At 47.3% G+C, this 13,738-nt stretch overlaps 1 protein-coding gene across 1 annotated transcript in view; it reads right to left on the reverse strand.

Annotated features, from left to right (window-relative positions):
- The window catches only part of LOC122561354 (VPS10 domain-containing receptor SorCS1-like), a 1,223,550-nt gene that overhangs the window by 279,178 nt on the left and 930,634 nt on the right, over positions 1 to 13,738 (reverse strand). Inside the window, exon 5 of the mRNA XM_043713087.2 lies at positions 8,170 to 8,243. Coding sequence (XP_043569022.2) covers positions 8,170 to 8,243 — 74 coding nt within the window. The remainder of the gene's footprint in view (positions 1 to 8,169; positions 8,244 to 13,738) is intronic.

The following is a 13,738-nucleotide window of genomic DNA, read 5'->3' on the forward strand; positions in this document are numbered from 1 at the left end:
AAATTGTCTTTGGCTACCTTTCCCAAAGTTTAACAACAGAGAGTCATTCTGGGAAGGATTCTACAAAATCTGATTGGTTGCCCCTGCATAGCCAGGCTCGTAGCAACCATACAAAAAGCTGTTGTAGCAATAGCATTCACAAAATGTTTGTAGACTTTTGGTGAAAATGTTTCTCACGTGCTGCTCATGTGTACGACTAACTCTCCAATGAGTTTGAGTGGGCTCTGGGGTGAGAGTGAATATGTCTGTGTTTCAACGATGTATTTGGATGTGCTTAGGTGAAAACAGGGTCACACTGTGAAGTTTTCCTCCCTGGTCAGGTGCTGTCCTGCACTGACACATGGAGAATGGGAAATTGGGGCTGCTGTCACCAGTGAAACTGTGCCTTAACCATCCTGACCAATCCCAAAATTGGCTTGGAGTGAACATGGCTGTTTGTGTGGATTGGATTTGTCACATTGGCTTACTGTAGGATGGAAACAAGCATATTTTAAAATCAGAAATAATCCATTGACAGCATTTGAAACACTGCAGGTAGGTATAACCACACAGGGTAAAAACAATGACTGCAGATGCTGGAAACCAGATTCTGGATTAGTGGCACTGAAAGAGCACAGCAGTTCAGGCCTGAACTGCGGTATAACCACACAGTCACACAGTCAAACTGCAGCATAGTCCCAACCACATTTAATCTTTGAAACTTGGTTTGAAAATTGACACTACTTGTCATTACATAGCACATAGAAACAGTTCACCTGTCACAAATTGATGTCAATTTGTGCTATTTCCTTCCAGGTAGTTCAATCACCTTTAAAAGGAAATGGATGAAATACCGAGTTAGGTATGCTTAATAGCTGCGGAGAATAAGCCAGGAAGATCCTGGGCTGACAGGTTAACTCAGACTCCTGCTGACCAAACCATGTTTGAGAAAAGCCACCAAAAAAAGGTGCAACTTGTTTTTCTGCTGTTTTGCAAGCAATAGCTTTTGTTTTAAGTGTAACCCAATCAGAATGGTTTGCTGAAGTTGGCTGCAATATCATTAATGACCAAATGATTTGAAAGACAGTTGCAGCTGACGTGTCTTCTGGAAGGACCTTCAGGAATAAAGGGATGGACATGACAGCTGAACCTGGTATCTCAATTCTGCAGGTTTGAAATGCCTTTGATTGAAACTCCTTACTATATTCATGATGTGCTGATGAATTTATCTTTTTACAGACATTTGTGCCTGCTGAAGTTTGGAAACAGGTCCAATGTCACATTGATTTGTTTTAACAGAGACCAAGGTCATGCATTAACAAGTACAATACCTGCAATAATTCTACAGGACTGATTGTTAAGCAATCTAAAGTATTTAACATATCTTCACATTGGCATATTTGATGATTGTAGCAAGATGTTTGTGAAAATCAATGAATTAAAGGATTAGAAAAGCAGACAATGATGGATTGAGAAGGAACACAGAGGAAATAAAACTAATGAAGCCTCTCTGTGGGATCCTGGTGAAAGTGAACAAAAGTATCAAGGAGCAGAGGGCTGTGGGGGGTTGGAGGGTAGGGGTGGAGGGGTTGGAAGGGGTAGAGGGTGGGGATATAGGGGTTGGAGGGTAGAGGTGGAGGGGTAGGGGGTGGAGGGGGTGGAGGGGTAGGGGGTGGAGGGGGTGGAGGGGTAGGGGGTGGAGGGGGTGGAGGGGGTGGAGGGGTAGGGGGTGGAGGGGGTGGAGGGGTAGGGGGTGGAGGGGGTGGAGGGGTGGAGGGGGGGGAGGGGGTGGAGGGGGGGAGGGGGTGGAGGGGGGGGAGGGGGTAGGGGGTGGAGGGGGTGGAGGGTGGAGGGGGTGGAGGGGGAGGGGGTGGAGGGTGGAGGGGGTGGAGGGGGAGGGGGTGGAGGGGGAGGGGGTGGAGGGTGGAGGGGGTGGAGGGGGAGGGGGTGGAGGGGGAGGGGGTGGAGGGGGTGGAGGGGGAGGGGGTGGAGGGGGGTGGAGGGGGAGGGGGTGGAGGGGGTGGAGGGGGGTGGAGGGGGAGGGGGTGGAGGGGGGGGAGGGGGTGGAGGGGGGGGAGGGGGTGGAGGGGGGTGGAGGGGGAGGGGGGGAGGGGGTAGGGGGTGGAGGAGGTGGAGGGGTGGGAGTTGGTGGAGGGGTGGTAGGGGGTGGGAGGTGGAGGGGTGGAGGGGTGGGAGGTGGAGGGGTGGAGGGGTGGAGGGGTGAGAGGTGGAGGGGTGGAGGGGTAGGGGGTGGAGGGGTGGGAGTTGGTGGGGGTGGAGGAGGTGGAGGGAAGGGATGGAGGGTGGGGGTGTAGGGGTGTATGGGTTGGAGGGTAGGGGTGAAGGGTGGTGGGGTAGGGGTGAAGGGTGGTGGGGTAGGGGTGGAGGGGGTGGAGGTGTGGGGATGGAGGGGGTGGAGGGTGGGGGTGTAGGGTTGGAGGGTGGATGGGGTGGACGGTATGGGTGTGGGAGTAGGAGGAGGTGGACTGTGGGGTTGTGGGGGCTGGACGGGGTGGCAGGTTATGGGGTGTGGTTGGAGGGTGGGGGTGTGGAGGTTGGAGGGTTTGGGGAGTGGGGGTAGGGGGGGTGGAGGGTGGGTTGTAGGGTGTGGAGGGTTGGGGGTGGGGGGTGGAGGCTGGAGAGTGGGAGAATGCTGCAGTAATTGATGGTGCCTGAACCTTAGCATGAGACAATAAACCAGCTTATTGATGGAGTCCATAATCAGAGAAAAATAAACATCGTAACATTGAACTAATTCAGTTACGATGAGATTTGAGAAACTGGGCTGGAAAGGAGACTCCATACACCTGTGCAAAATCATAAGGTCCAGGACAAAGTAGAAAGGGTGAAACTGAAAGGATCAAGAAAGAGACGGGCTGATAGTTAAAACAATTGGTGAAAGAAGGAAATGTCATTTGCGAAATAAAGAAATAAACTTTGTGCTGTGAGGATTAGGGTCTAGATCGTACTGTCTGAGAGTGTGTCAGAGGCAGGTTCATTTGAAGCATTTAAAAGGGAATTGAACTCTAACCTGAAAATAATGATTTTGCAAAATTGTGATGAGAACAATGCCATTAAGTTGAAGAGCCAGTATAAGCATGGTCGGCCAAATGGCCTCCTTCGGTTCTTCAACAATTTTCCATTTTTCTTTCAATTAGTGGATGGCAGCAGAGGGAGACATGACTGTGCTGGTCTGGCAGCACCATCCTGCCCCTGAGGTATTTTCCTGGAGGTGGAACTGGGGATAGTCAAGGTAAAGCTGTTACGGTTAGTATATAGCCAATCAGATCCTTGGTCAGTGGCCAGCAGGAACCTTTAATGTCTAGGTCCTTGTGCTACCAGTAGCCCAGTGGTCACCTGGAGATAATCTCTGAGGTGAAGAATAGGGGCCAGTGCTCCATGAAGACTCTAAGTCCTCTTCCCAACATACCCATCCTCTGTGCCTCCACCATGCACACCATCACCATCACTTCCTCCTTACTGCCAACCTTGAACAGCTACAGGTCACCCTGCGTTTGGGTGGCACAGTAGCTGTGTCCATTTCCTATTTAGGAGGGGCACCTTTAAAGGTCAAAGGACAAGTTACAGATCGTACTGGCCCTCTAACCTCTACATCCTGCTCACTGTGGTATGGCAAGTGCTTCCTCTGCTCAGGAGTAGATTCTGCCCGGTTTGGTCACTATCACGTGAGAGCTCCCCAGCAAGGTGGAGTTAGGGCTTGTATTTCTCCCTGACATCAAGGTCTTCACCCAAAATACAAAGTCCTGCCCAAGGTATTGGAACAAACAAATACAATGGACTCCGTCGTTTCGACGTGACAATAAATTCAAACTAAATAATTCCAATGACTGTGAGGTCACTTCTCATTAGCAAACAACAATGTTCTGTTTGCAGCGGGTGCCAGAATTACATTCGAACTTGCTGGTCATTTTTTATGCTTCAATATCTAAAAAAGATATTGAATTGGTGCAAAAAGGCTCCGTTGAACAGCTGGTGTCACTTCATACAAACCAGGAGCAGGAGTAGGCCATCTGGCCCCTCGAGCCTGCTCCACCATTCAATAAGATCACGGCTGACCTAATTCTAACCTCAACATTCCTGCCTAACCTGTTGATAACCATGATCTCACCTGCCTCTGCTTTAGAAATATTCAATGATTCTGCTTGAGGCAGAGTTCCAAAGACTGTTAACTCTCTGTGAGAGATAAAAAGTAATTCTCCTCAGTTCTATCTTGGATGGCTAAGCTTAATTTTTAACAAGTCACCTTACTAATAGGTTCTTTCACAAGAGGAAATCTTCTTGCCACACTGACTGGGTAAAGTCTCCTCCAGAACTTAAATGTTTCAAACAAGTACATGAGACACAAAAAACTATGTTCACGCTGGAGGCAATAATCATGGGAATAGCTTCCACCGCCTTTTCCTTCCTAAGTTTTACTATTTTCTAGAATGAGTCTTTTTTTCTACACTCAGTTTCCTCTTTTTTCCCACCTCATCCTCTCGCATACTTGCGTCCCTATTCTCATTTGTTAAAACCGGTACAAAAGATTTATGCAATATGCCCATTATTGATTCATCCTCCACTTTATTACTGTGGCTTTACAATCTCTTTAAATTGCCAAAAACACAAATAAACCTTTATAGAGGTAAAATTGAAAAGCATATTTTATCCACCAGATACAAGATTGTATTAGTTACACCTGCACAGTAATCATTAACAGAATGTTCTTACAACAGTGATAATGGACCAGGAGACTTCAAAATGCTTCTTTTGATGAAAATACAATGCTCAGTATATAATTACAATGAGAAGGAATCTTTTTTTTCTCTCAAATTATCCATCTTTAAAGGGCAGACATATCATTGGGAGAGGCAAAAGTGAGGACTGCAGATGTTGGAGATTAGAGTCAAGATTAGAGTGGCGCTGGAAAAGCACAGCAGGTCAGGCAGCATCCGAGGGGCAGGAAGGACTTTTGCCCGAAACATCAATTTTCCTGCTCCTTGGATGCTGCCTGACCTGCTGTGCTTTTCCAGCGCCACTTTAATCTTGACATCATTGTGAGAGTTGAGAGACATCAATGTTGGCTATGCATGGTTCTTCAAGATATTGTCAAGGTTAATTTTGTGAAATAATGCCACAAAAATATAACAGAGAAGGGAATACAATTGTTTTCAAACCCCACTTCAAAGAGTGCATTATTAAATTGCTCCATGCTTTACTATAAAGGACATCTGAATATCCTACTTAGGAGTGGGAACAGACCATTACTTCCTTGGAGCTGCTGTACCATTTGACAGGTAATCTGATGTGGTCTCAGCTCCATTTTCCTGCCTATCCTAATAACCTGGGACTCACCTGTTCATTGAGAATTTATCCAACTCTACCTTAAAATTACTCATTGTCCTTGTCTCCACTACTCTCTGAGAAAGAGTTCCACAGAGTCACAACATTCAGAGATTTCCCTGCATCACCATCCCAAATAGGTTAATCCTGATTTTTAAAATGTGTTCCTTGTTCTAGTCTGTCTTGCAGAGTGAATCATGCTTTCAGCATCTACTCTGTCAAATCCCCTCAGGATCTTATGGGCAATCACCTCACATTCTTCTAACCTCCCAGGGCTGCAGACCCAACAGGTCCAACCTGTTAGAGTCACAGAGATGTACTGCACGGAAACAAACCCTTCAACCCAACTTGTCCATCCTGACCAGATATCCTAAATAAATCTAGTCTCATTTGTGAGCATTTGGCCAATATTCCTCTAAATCTGTCCAATACATATACCCACCCAGATCCCTTTGCATCAGATTCCCTCTTTATTCCAGGAATCAGTCAAATAAACATTCTCTGAACACTCCCCAGTGCAATTGCACCCTTTCTTAAATAAGGGGACCAGAACTATACATGGTACTTTTGGTGTGATCTCACCAATGGCCTAGATAATTTGTTTGTGGGAGGTAATGTAGCTGGCTAGGTTAGTATTTATTGTTCATCCCTAATTGCCCACTGGGCAGTTAAGAATCAGCCATATTGCTGTGGGTCTGGAGTTACATGTAAGTCAGACTGGGTAAGATGGCAGATTTCCTTCCCTATAAAGACATTAGTGAACCAGATGGAATTTTGTGGCAGTTGACAATGGCGACCTGTCACCTTTAGGCTTGCTTTTCATTGAATTAAAATTTCACCCTCCATCATGTGGAATTTGAATCCCATTCCCCAGGATGCTAAGGTGGGCTGGGGTTGGGTGAGGGGGTGGTTCTGATTGAGGTCTACAAAATAATGCGAGGCATAGACAGGGTAGACCATGAGAATGTGTTCCCATGGCAGATATTCTAAGACCAGACGGTATTAGTTTAAGGTGAGGGATAGGTGATTTAGAGGAGATTTGCAGAATTTATTTTTCATGCAGAGGGTGGTAGAAATGTGGAATATGCTGCCTGAGAGGGTGGTGGAGGCAGGTATTATTGCAACATTGTAGGCGTATCTGGATAAGCACTTAAAATGCCAGGCCATCATGCTTTCTGTGCCAACACCTTTTGCAAGTGCAATGGTGTGACAATTTCAATTGAGTAGCACAGCAGTAAGCATCTACTTACTGTCCTGCCAACTAGCTCCATGTTACTCCACCAGTCTCACCATCGATAACTCAATCAGCAACCACTCTACACAACCATCCTTATCACCAGTGGCCATCCTACCCACTGACCCACACCTCACACTCCCCATCCATTCACCTCCCTCACCCTCACTCATTAGCACACTGAACAACACACAACATTTCAGTGTGGTGTAGGAATACATTTACCAGTTTTTTTTAGATTAGATTACTTACAGTGTGGAAACAGGCCCTTCGGCCCAACAAGTCCACACCGACCCACTGAAGCGCAACCCACCCAGACACATTCCCCGACATTTACCCCTTCACCTAACACTACGGGCAATTTAGCACGGCCAAGTCACCTAACCTACACATTTTTGGACTGTGGGAGGAAACCAGAGCACCCGGAGGAAACCCACGCAGACACTGGGAGAATGTGCAAACTCCACACAGAGAGTCGCCTGAGGCGGGAATTGAACCCTGGTCTCTGACGCTGTGAGGCAGCAGTGCTAACCACTGTGCCACCGTGTTGGTAGTGTAAAAAAAAGGGGCATGGGTTTGGCTCCTCGTGGTCCTTCACGGTGAGAAAGGGCTCCAATTTCAGGTATCCTTCACATTTCTGAGGAGACCAGGATTGAAAAATACACAAGAAAATGGAATATAGGACCATGAGTAGTTGGTTAAGCCCCTTCAGCCTGCCCCACCATCTCAATATGCTCTACCTCAGCATCAAACCCCCACACTGGCCCCTTGTCCTTTAGTGTCTATCTATTCCTTCCTTCAATATATTTAGTGGCTTGTCCAGCACAGCCTTATATGGTGGACAGGTCCACAAGTTCATCACTCTCTGAATGAAGATATACTTCTCCATCTTAATCCTATTCCATTTCCTGAAATCATGACCTTGGTTTAGAGTTCCTATCCAGAGCAAACATCATTCCTGCATCGAGTCTATCCGACCTTATCAGAATTTTATATGTTTCAATGAGGTCCCCTCTCATTTGTCTAAACTCTGGAGAATACAGGCCCATTGGATCCAATCTGTCCTCATCTGACAGCCATGCCATTTCATGAAGTCCTGGTCAGCAATGCACAGCCTGGGGGTTCTTGGGTTAAAAAAATCAGAATTTAGCTGCAATCCAACCGCGATTGCTGCTCTGGGAGGATTTGGGCATTTGAAACAAAACTTCCTCACATGGAGTGGAAATAAAATATTCACCAAAACAGGAATGTTTTGGTCAACTACTCAGTTGTTCTATGGTTACAAAACACATTCCATTTACTGATGTTCCCTCATGCTATTTCATGTGCTACTCCTTATAAAACACTGAAATGCATTGTACAGGAGAGGCACCTGATAAGCAAGCTGACTGAAGAGATGAGAGTTGAATAGGTAAATGATATTAGACTCAGTGACTTGTGGTTGAATGGATGTTTCCTGCTTTATAACATGATATGAGGTTCTCTGGGTGTCTGTGACATGCCAGGTTTGTATCCAACTCAATTATATTGATGGACAAAGATTCACGTTTATGATCACTGTTATCTCCATTGATGGGAGATGTCAAACCCACACGGATTCAATGAGCTCTTACCAGTAAAACCGATTTGGAGTAATTCGTTCATGAATCAGCTGCCACCTCCTTCCAAAGTCACTGGAGCTGTACAACTGTAAAACAAGGAAGGACAAATACCAAAGATATCAGTACCATTTCAGAGATGCCCAAATTGTTCCATTATCTTTGCCTTTTTTAGGATTATATTGCTTCCTGTGAGAAAAACAAAAGAAGATTATCAATTAAATATAAAATTACTCCAGAATTTTAGGATTTTGAGATGCCGGTGTTGGACTGGGGTGTACAAAGTTAAAAATGACACAACACCAGGTTATAGCCCAACAGGTTTATTTGGAAGCACTAGTTTTCAGAGCTCTGATCAAGGAGCAGCACTCTGAAAACCAGTGCAGCACAGTGGCCTCGCAGCGCCAGGGACCTGGGCTCGATTCCAGCCTTGGTGCCTGTCTGCTAAGTTGCCCACAGTGATAGATGCATTAGTAGGGAGTAGGTGAAAGGGTCTGGGTGGGTTACTCATCAGAGGGTAGGTGTGGACTTGTTGGGCCGAAGGGCCTGTTTCTGCACTGGAGGGAATCTAAAAATAAACCTGTTGGACTATAACCTGGTGTTATGTGATTTTTAACATTGCAGCATTTTAATCCATGTAATAATACGATTTGATCTGACATAATGTCCATCATCTTATGGAGCTGGAAGGATAAGGTTGATAAAATATAATCTGACATGTTAGTTTCAGCACATTATTAACAGCTTCTGCAGCATGGACTTTCTGTCCACATTTGGAGTCAGAGAGTCAGAGAGATATATCAACACACAACCCTTCAGTCCAACCTGTCCATGCCAATGAGATATCCTAAATTAATCCAGTCCCATTTACCAGCATATGGACCATATCCCCATTTCATGATTGAATGTTCTGATTGCCAAGAACAGGAGAGATCCTAATTCATTAAATGATTTTGTTTTTTGCTGCATTTCTTGACAACTTTTACCTGGAGTATTGTTTACAATGGCTCCCCTTTCTGCTCCCACACTATTTCCTCTGGTGTTCCACAGTGATTGATTTAAACATTTGTTTCATCTACACACTGCCCACTGGTGTCATCATTTGAAAGCACTGGGCTCATTCTCACATGTACACTGATGACATCGAGCTCCACTCCGCACCAGCCTTTGTGACTCCTGCGTTGTTGCTGCATGATGACGCTGCTATTGCAACAAGTACAATGGGAACCTTTGTAGGGGGATAGGGAGGTGGGGAGGGGAGGGGAGGGGAGGGGAGGGTGTGGACGTGAAACAAAAGGCAGAAAACTGCAAAGTAGATGCATAAGAAATAAGGAGGATCAGCAAATGAGGCCATGGTGCAAAATAAAGTTAAGACGACAAACAAGGCTAAAAAGATAAGTTGAAAGGCTTTGTGCCTTAATGTGCAGTGCATTTGTAACAACGTAGATGAATTAACAGCACAAATAGATATACATTCTCCCCAGATTGATTCCTTCAGCGGTTTCATTTTTCCTATTCTTTGATTCACCATAACTTGGCACTTGTGCCCCCTCTATTTAGTTTAAAACACACTCTACTTCCCTCATTGTGTGGTTTGCAAGAACATCAGCCTGAGGACAGTTCAGGTGTAGACCATCCCATCATGATAGATTCCACTTTCTCTCAGTATTGGTGTCAGTGCCCCATGACCCAGAACCCACTTCTCCCACACCAGCCTCCCAATATTCATCTCTCGAGTCTTGTCAGCCCAACACCAATTTGCACATAACACAGGTAATGAACCAGAGATTACTCCCTTTGAGATCCTGCTCCTTAATTTGGTGCCGAGGTCCTTTTACTGGCAATGCAGAATCTCTACATTTGTCACTGGTGCTTTTAAGGACCAGGAAAAATGGATCCTTATGTTCTACATGTAAGTTCTTCTCCAGCCCAGAGCAGATATCCAGAAACTGGGCAGACAACACAGCTGTCTGGATTCACACTCTCTGCTACAGACAACAGTATCAATCCCTCTGACTATGCTGCCCTTATCACCATTGCATTCCTCTTGGCTCCTCCCGATCAGATGGCTTCCTGTACAAGGCTCCATTGTCATTAAGCTCATCCATCCCACAGCCCTCACAACCATCCAAAAAAAAGCTGAGAGAACCTCAAGCCTGTTGGGAAAATTGAAGAGGCTAACACTGCCATCCATTGGTCCTCTACCGGGCTCACTGGCAGTCACAGCCTCCATCCCCTGACTGTATCTGAAAATCCCGTCTACTACACATGACAGCCTCCTGGTACAAATAATCCAGGTACTATTGGCCCTCCCTGAAGCAGCTCAGCATCTGGAGCACAGCGTCCAGCTCCTAATCCTGTGCTGAAGATGCTGAAACTAAACCAATCACCACCAGATCTGTCTGCCCTGGATCACAGTGGGATCCTTGAGCTCCAACATACTGCAGATTTGACACACCACCAGGACAGCTAATCTTAATGGGTTTTTCCATTAATTGTTTACTCATATTATTAACAGATTTATGTTGTTTTTAATGAATAACAGACAACAACAGATAAACATGCAACTGTGTCAGATCTTGTCATTTGGGTTGATCCACATATCTTCAAAACCTCAAATCTTTCTAATCCAGCCAATGATCTTCCTGTGATCACAAATTCACTTTTTCACAATAGGAAATTACAGTGGGACACTCTCTACACTCGGTCTCACTGTGATACTGACAGTGGGACACTCTCTACACTCGGTCTCACTGTGATGCTGACAGTGGGACACTCTCTACACTCGGTCTCACTGTGATACTGACAGTGGGACACTCTCCCCACTCTGTCTCACTGTGATACTGACAGTGGGACACTCTCTACACTCGGTCTCACTGTGATACTGACAGTGGGACACTCTCTGCACTCTGTCTCACTGTGATGCTGACAGTGGGACACTCTCTACACTCGGTCTCACTGTGATGCTGATAGTGGGACACTCTCCCCACTCTGTCTCACTGTGATGCTGACAGTGGGACACTCTCCCCACTCTGTCTCACTGTGATGCTGACAGTGGGACACTCTCTACACTCGGTCTCACTGTGATGCTGATAGTGGGACACTCTCCCCACTCTGTCTCACTGTGACGCTGACAGTGGGACACTCTCCCCACTCTGTCTCACTGTGATACTGACAGTGGGACACTCTCCCCACTCTGTCTCACTGTGACACTGATAGTGGGACACTCTCCCCACTCTGTCTCACTGTGACGCTGATAGTGGGACACTCTCTACACTCGGTCTCACTGTGATGCTGACAGTGGGACTCTCTCTGCACTCTGTCTCACTGTGATGCTGACAGTGGGACTCTCTCTGCACTCTGTCTCACTGTGATGCTGACAGTGGGACTCTCTCTGCACTCGGTCTCACTGTGATGCTGACAGTGGGACTCTCTCTGCACTCTGTCTCACTGTGATGCTGACAGTGGGACTCTCTCTGCACTCTGTCTCACTGTGATGCTGACAGTGGGACTCTCTCTCACTGTGATGCTGACAGTGGGACTCTCTCTACACTCGGTCTCACTGTGATACTGACAGTGGGACACTCTCTACTCTCTGTCTCACTGTGATGCTGACAGTGGGACTCTCTCTGCACTCTGTCTCACTGTGATGCTGACAGTGGGACTCTCTCTGCACTCTGTCTCACTGTGATGCTGACAGTGGGACTCTCTCTGCACTCTGTCTCACTGTGATACTGACAGTGGGACACTCTGCACTCGGTCTCACTGTGATGCTGACAGTGGGACTCTCTCGACACTCTGTCTCACTGTGATGCTGACAGTGGGACTCTCTCTGCACTCTGTCTCACTGTGATACTGACAGTGGGACACTCTCTGCACTCGGTCTCACTGTGATGCTGACAGTGGGACTCTCTCGACACTCTGTCTCACTGTGATGCTGACAGTGGGACTCTCTCGACACTCGGTCTCACTGTGATACTGACAGTGGGACACTCTGCACTCGGTCTCACTGTGATGCTGACAGTGGGACTCTCTCGACACTCTGTCTCACTGTGATGCTGACAGTGGGACTCTCTCTGCACTCTGTCTCACTGTGATGCTGACAGTGGGACACTCTCGACACTCTGTCTCACTGTGATGCTGACAGTGGGACTCTCTCTGCACTCTGTCTCACTGTGATGCTGACAATGGGACTCTCTCTACACTCTGTCTGACAGTGGGACACTCTCTACTCTCTGTCTCACAATGATGCTGACAGTGGGGCAGTCTCTACACTCGGTCTCACTGTGATACTGAAAGTGGGACACTCTCCCCACTCTGTCTCACTGTGACGCTAATAGTGGGACACTCTCTACACTCGGTTTCACTGTGATGCTGACAGTGGGACTCTCTCTGCACTCGGTCTCACTGTGATGCTGACAGTGGGACTCTCTCTGCACTCGGTCTCACTGTGATACTGACAGTGGGACACTCTCTGCACTCTGTCTCACTGTGATGCTGACAGTGGGACACTCTCTGCACTCTGTCTCACTGTGACGCTGATAGTGGGACAGTCTCTACTCTCGGTCTCATGCTGACAGTGGGACTCTCTCTACACTCTGTCTGACAGTGGGACACTCTCTACTCTCTGTCTCACTATGATGCTGACAGTGGGACAGTCTCTACACTCTGTCTCACTGTGACGCTGACAGTGGGACACTCTCCCCACTCTGTCTCACTGTGACACTGATAGTGGGACACTCTCCCCACTCTGTCTCACTGTGACGCTGATAGTGGGACAGTCTCTACTCTCGGTCTCATGCTGACAGTGGGACTCTCTCTACACTCTGTCTGACAGTGGGACACTCTCTACTCTCTGTCTCACTATGATGCTGACAGTGGGACAGTCTCTACACTCTGTCTCACTGTGACGCTGACAGTGGGACACTCTCCCCACTCTGTCTCACTGTGACACTGATAGTGGGACACTCTCCCCACTCTGTCTCACTGTGACACTGATAGTGGGACACTCTCCCCACTCTGTCTCACTGTGACGCTGATAGTGGGACACTCTCTACACTCGGTCTCACTGTGATGCTGACAGTGGGACTCTCTCGACACTCGGTCTCACTGTGATACTGACAGTGGGACACTCTGCACTCGGTCTCACTGTGATGCTGACAGTGGGACTCTCTCGACACTCTGTCTCACTGTGATGCTGACAGTGGGACTCTCTCTGCACTCTGTCTCACTGTGATGCTGACAGTGGGACACTCTCGACACTCTGTCTCACTGTGATGCTGACAGTGGGACTCTCTCTGCACTCTGTCTCACTGTGATGCTGACAATGGGACTCTCTCTACACTCTGTCTGACAGTGGGACACTCTCTACTCTCTGTCTCACAATGATGCTGACAGTGGGGCAGTCTCTACACTCGGTCTCACTGTGATACTGAAAGTGGGACACTCTCCCCACTCTGTCTCACTGTGACGCTAATAGTGGGACACTCTCTACACTCGGTTTCACTGTGATGCTGACAGTGGGACTCTCTCTGCACTCGGTCTCACTGTGATGCTGACAGTGGGACTCTCTCTGCACTCGGTC

This window comes from Chiloscyllium plagiosum, unplaced genomic scaffold (assembly GCF_037043375.1).
Source record: "Chiloscyllium plagiosum isolate Xiang-an unplaced genomic scaffold, Cpla_swu_hap1 HiC_scaffold_22, whole genome shotgun sequence".
NCBI classification, from domain to species: Eukaryota; Metazoa; Chordata; class Chondrichthyes; order Orectolobiformes; family Hemiscylliidae; genus Chiloscyllium; species Chiloscyllium plagiosum.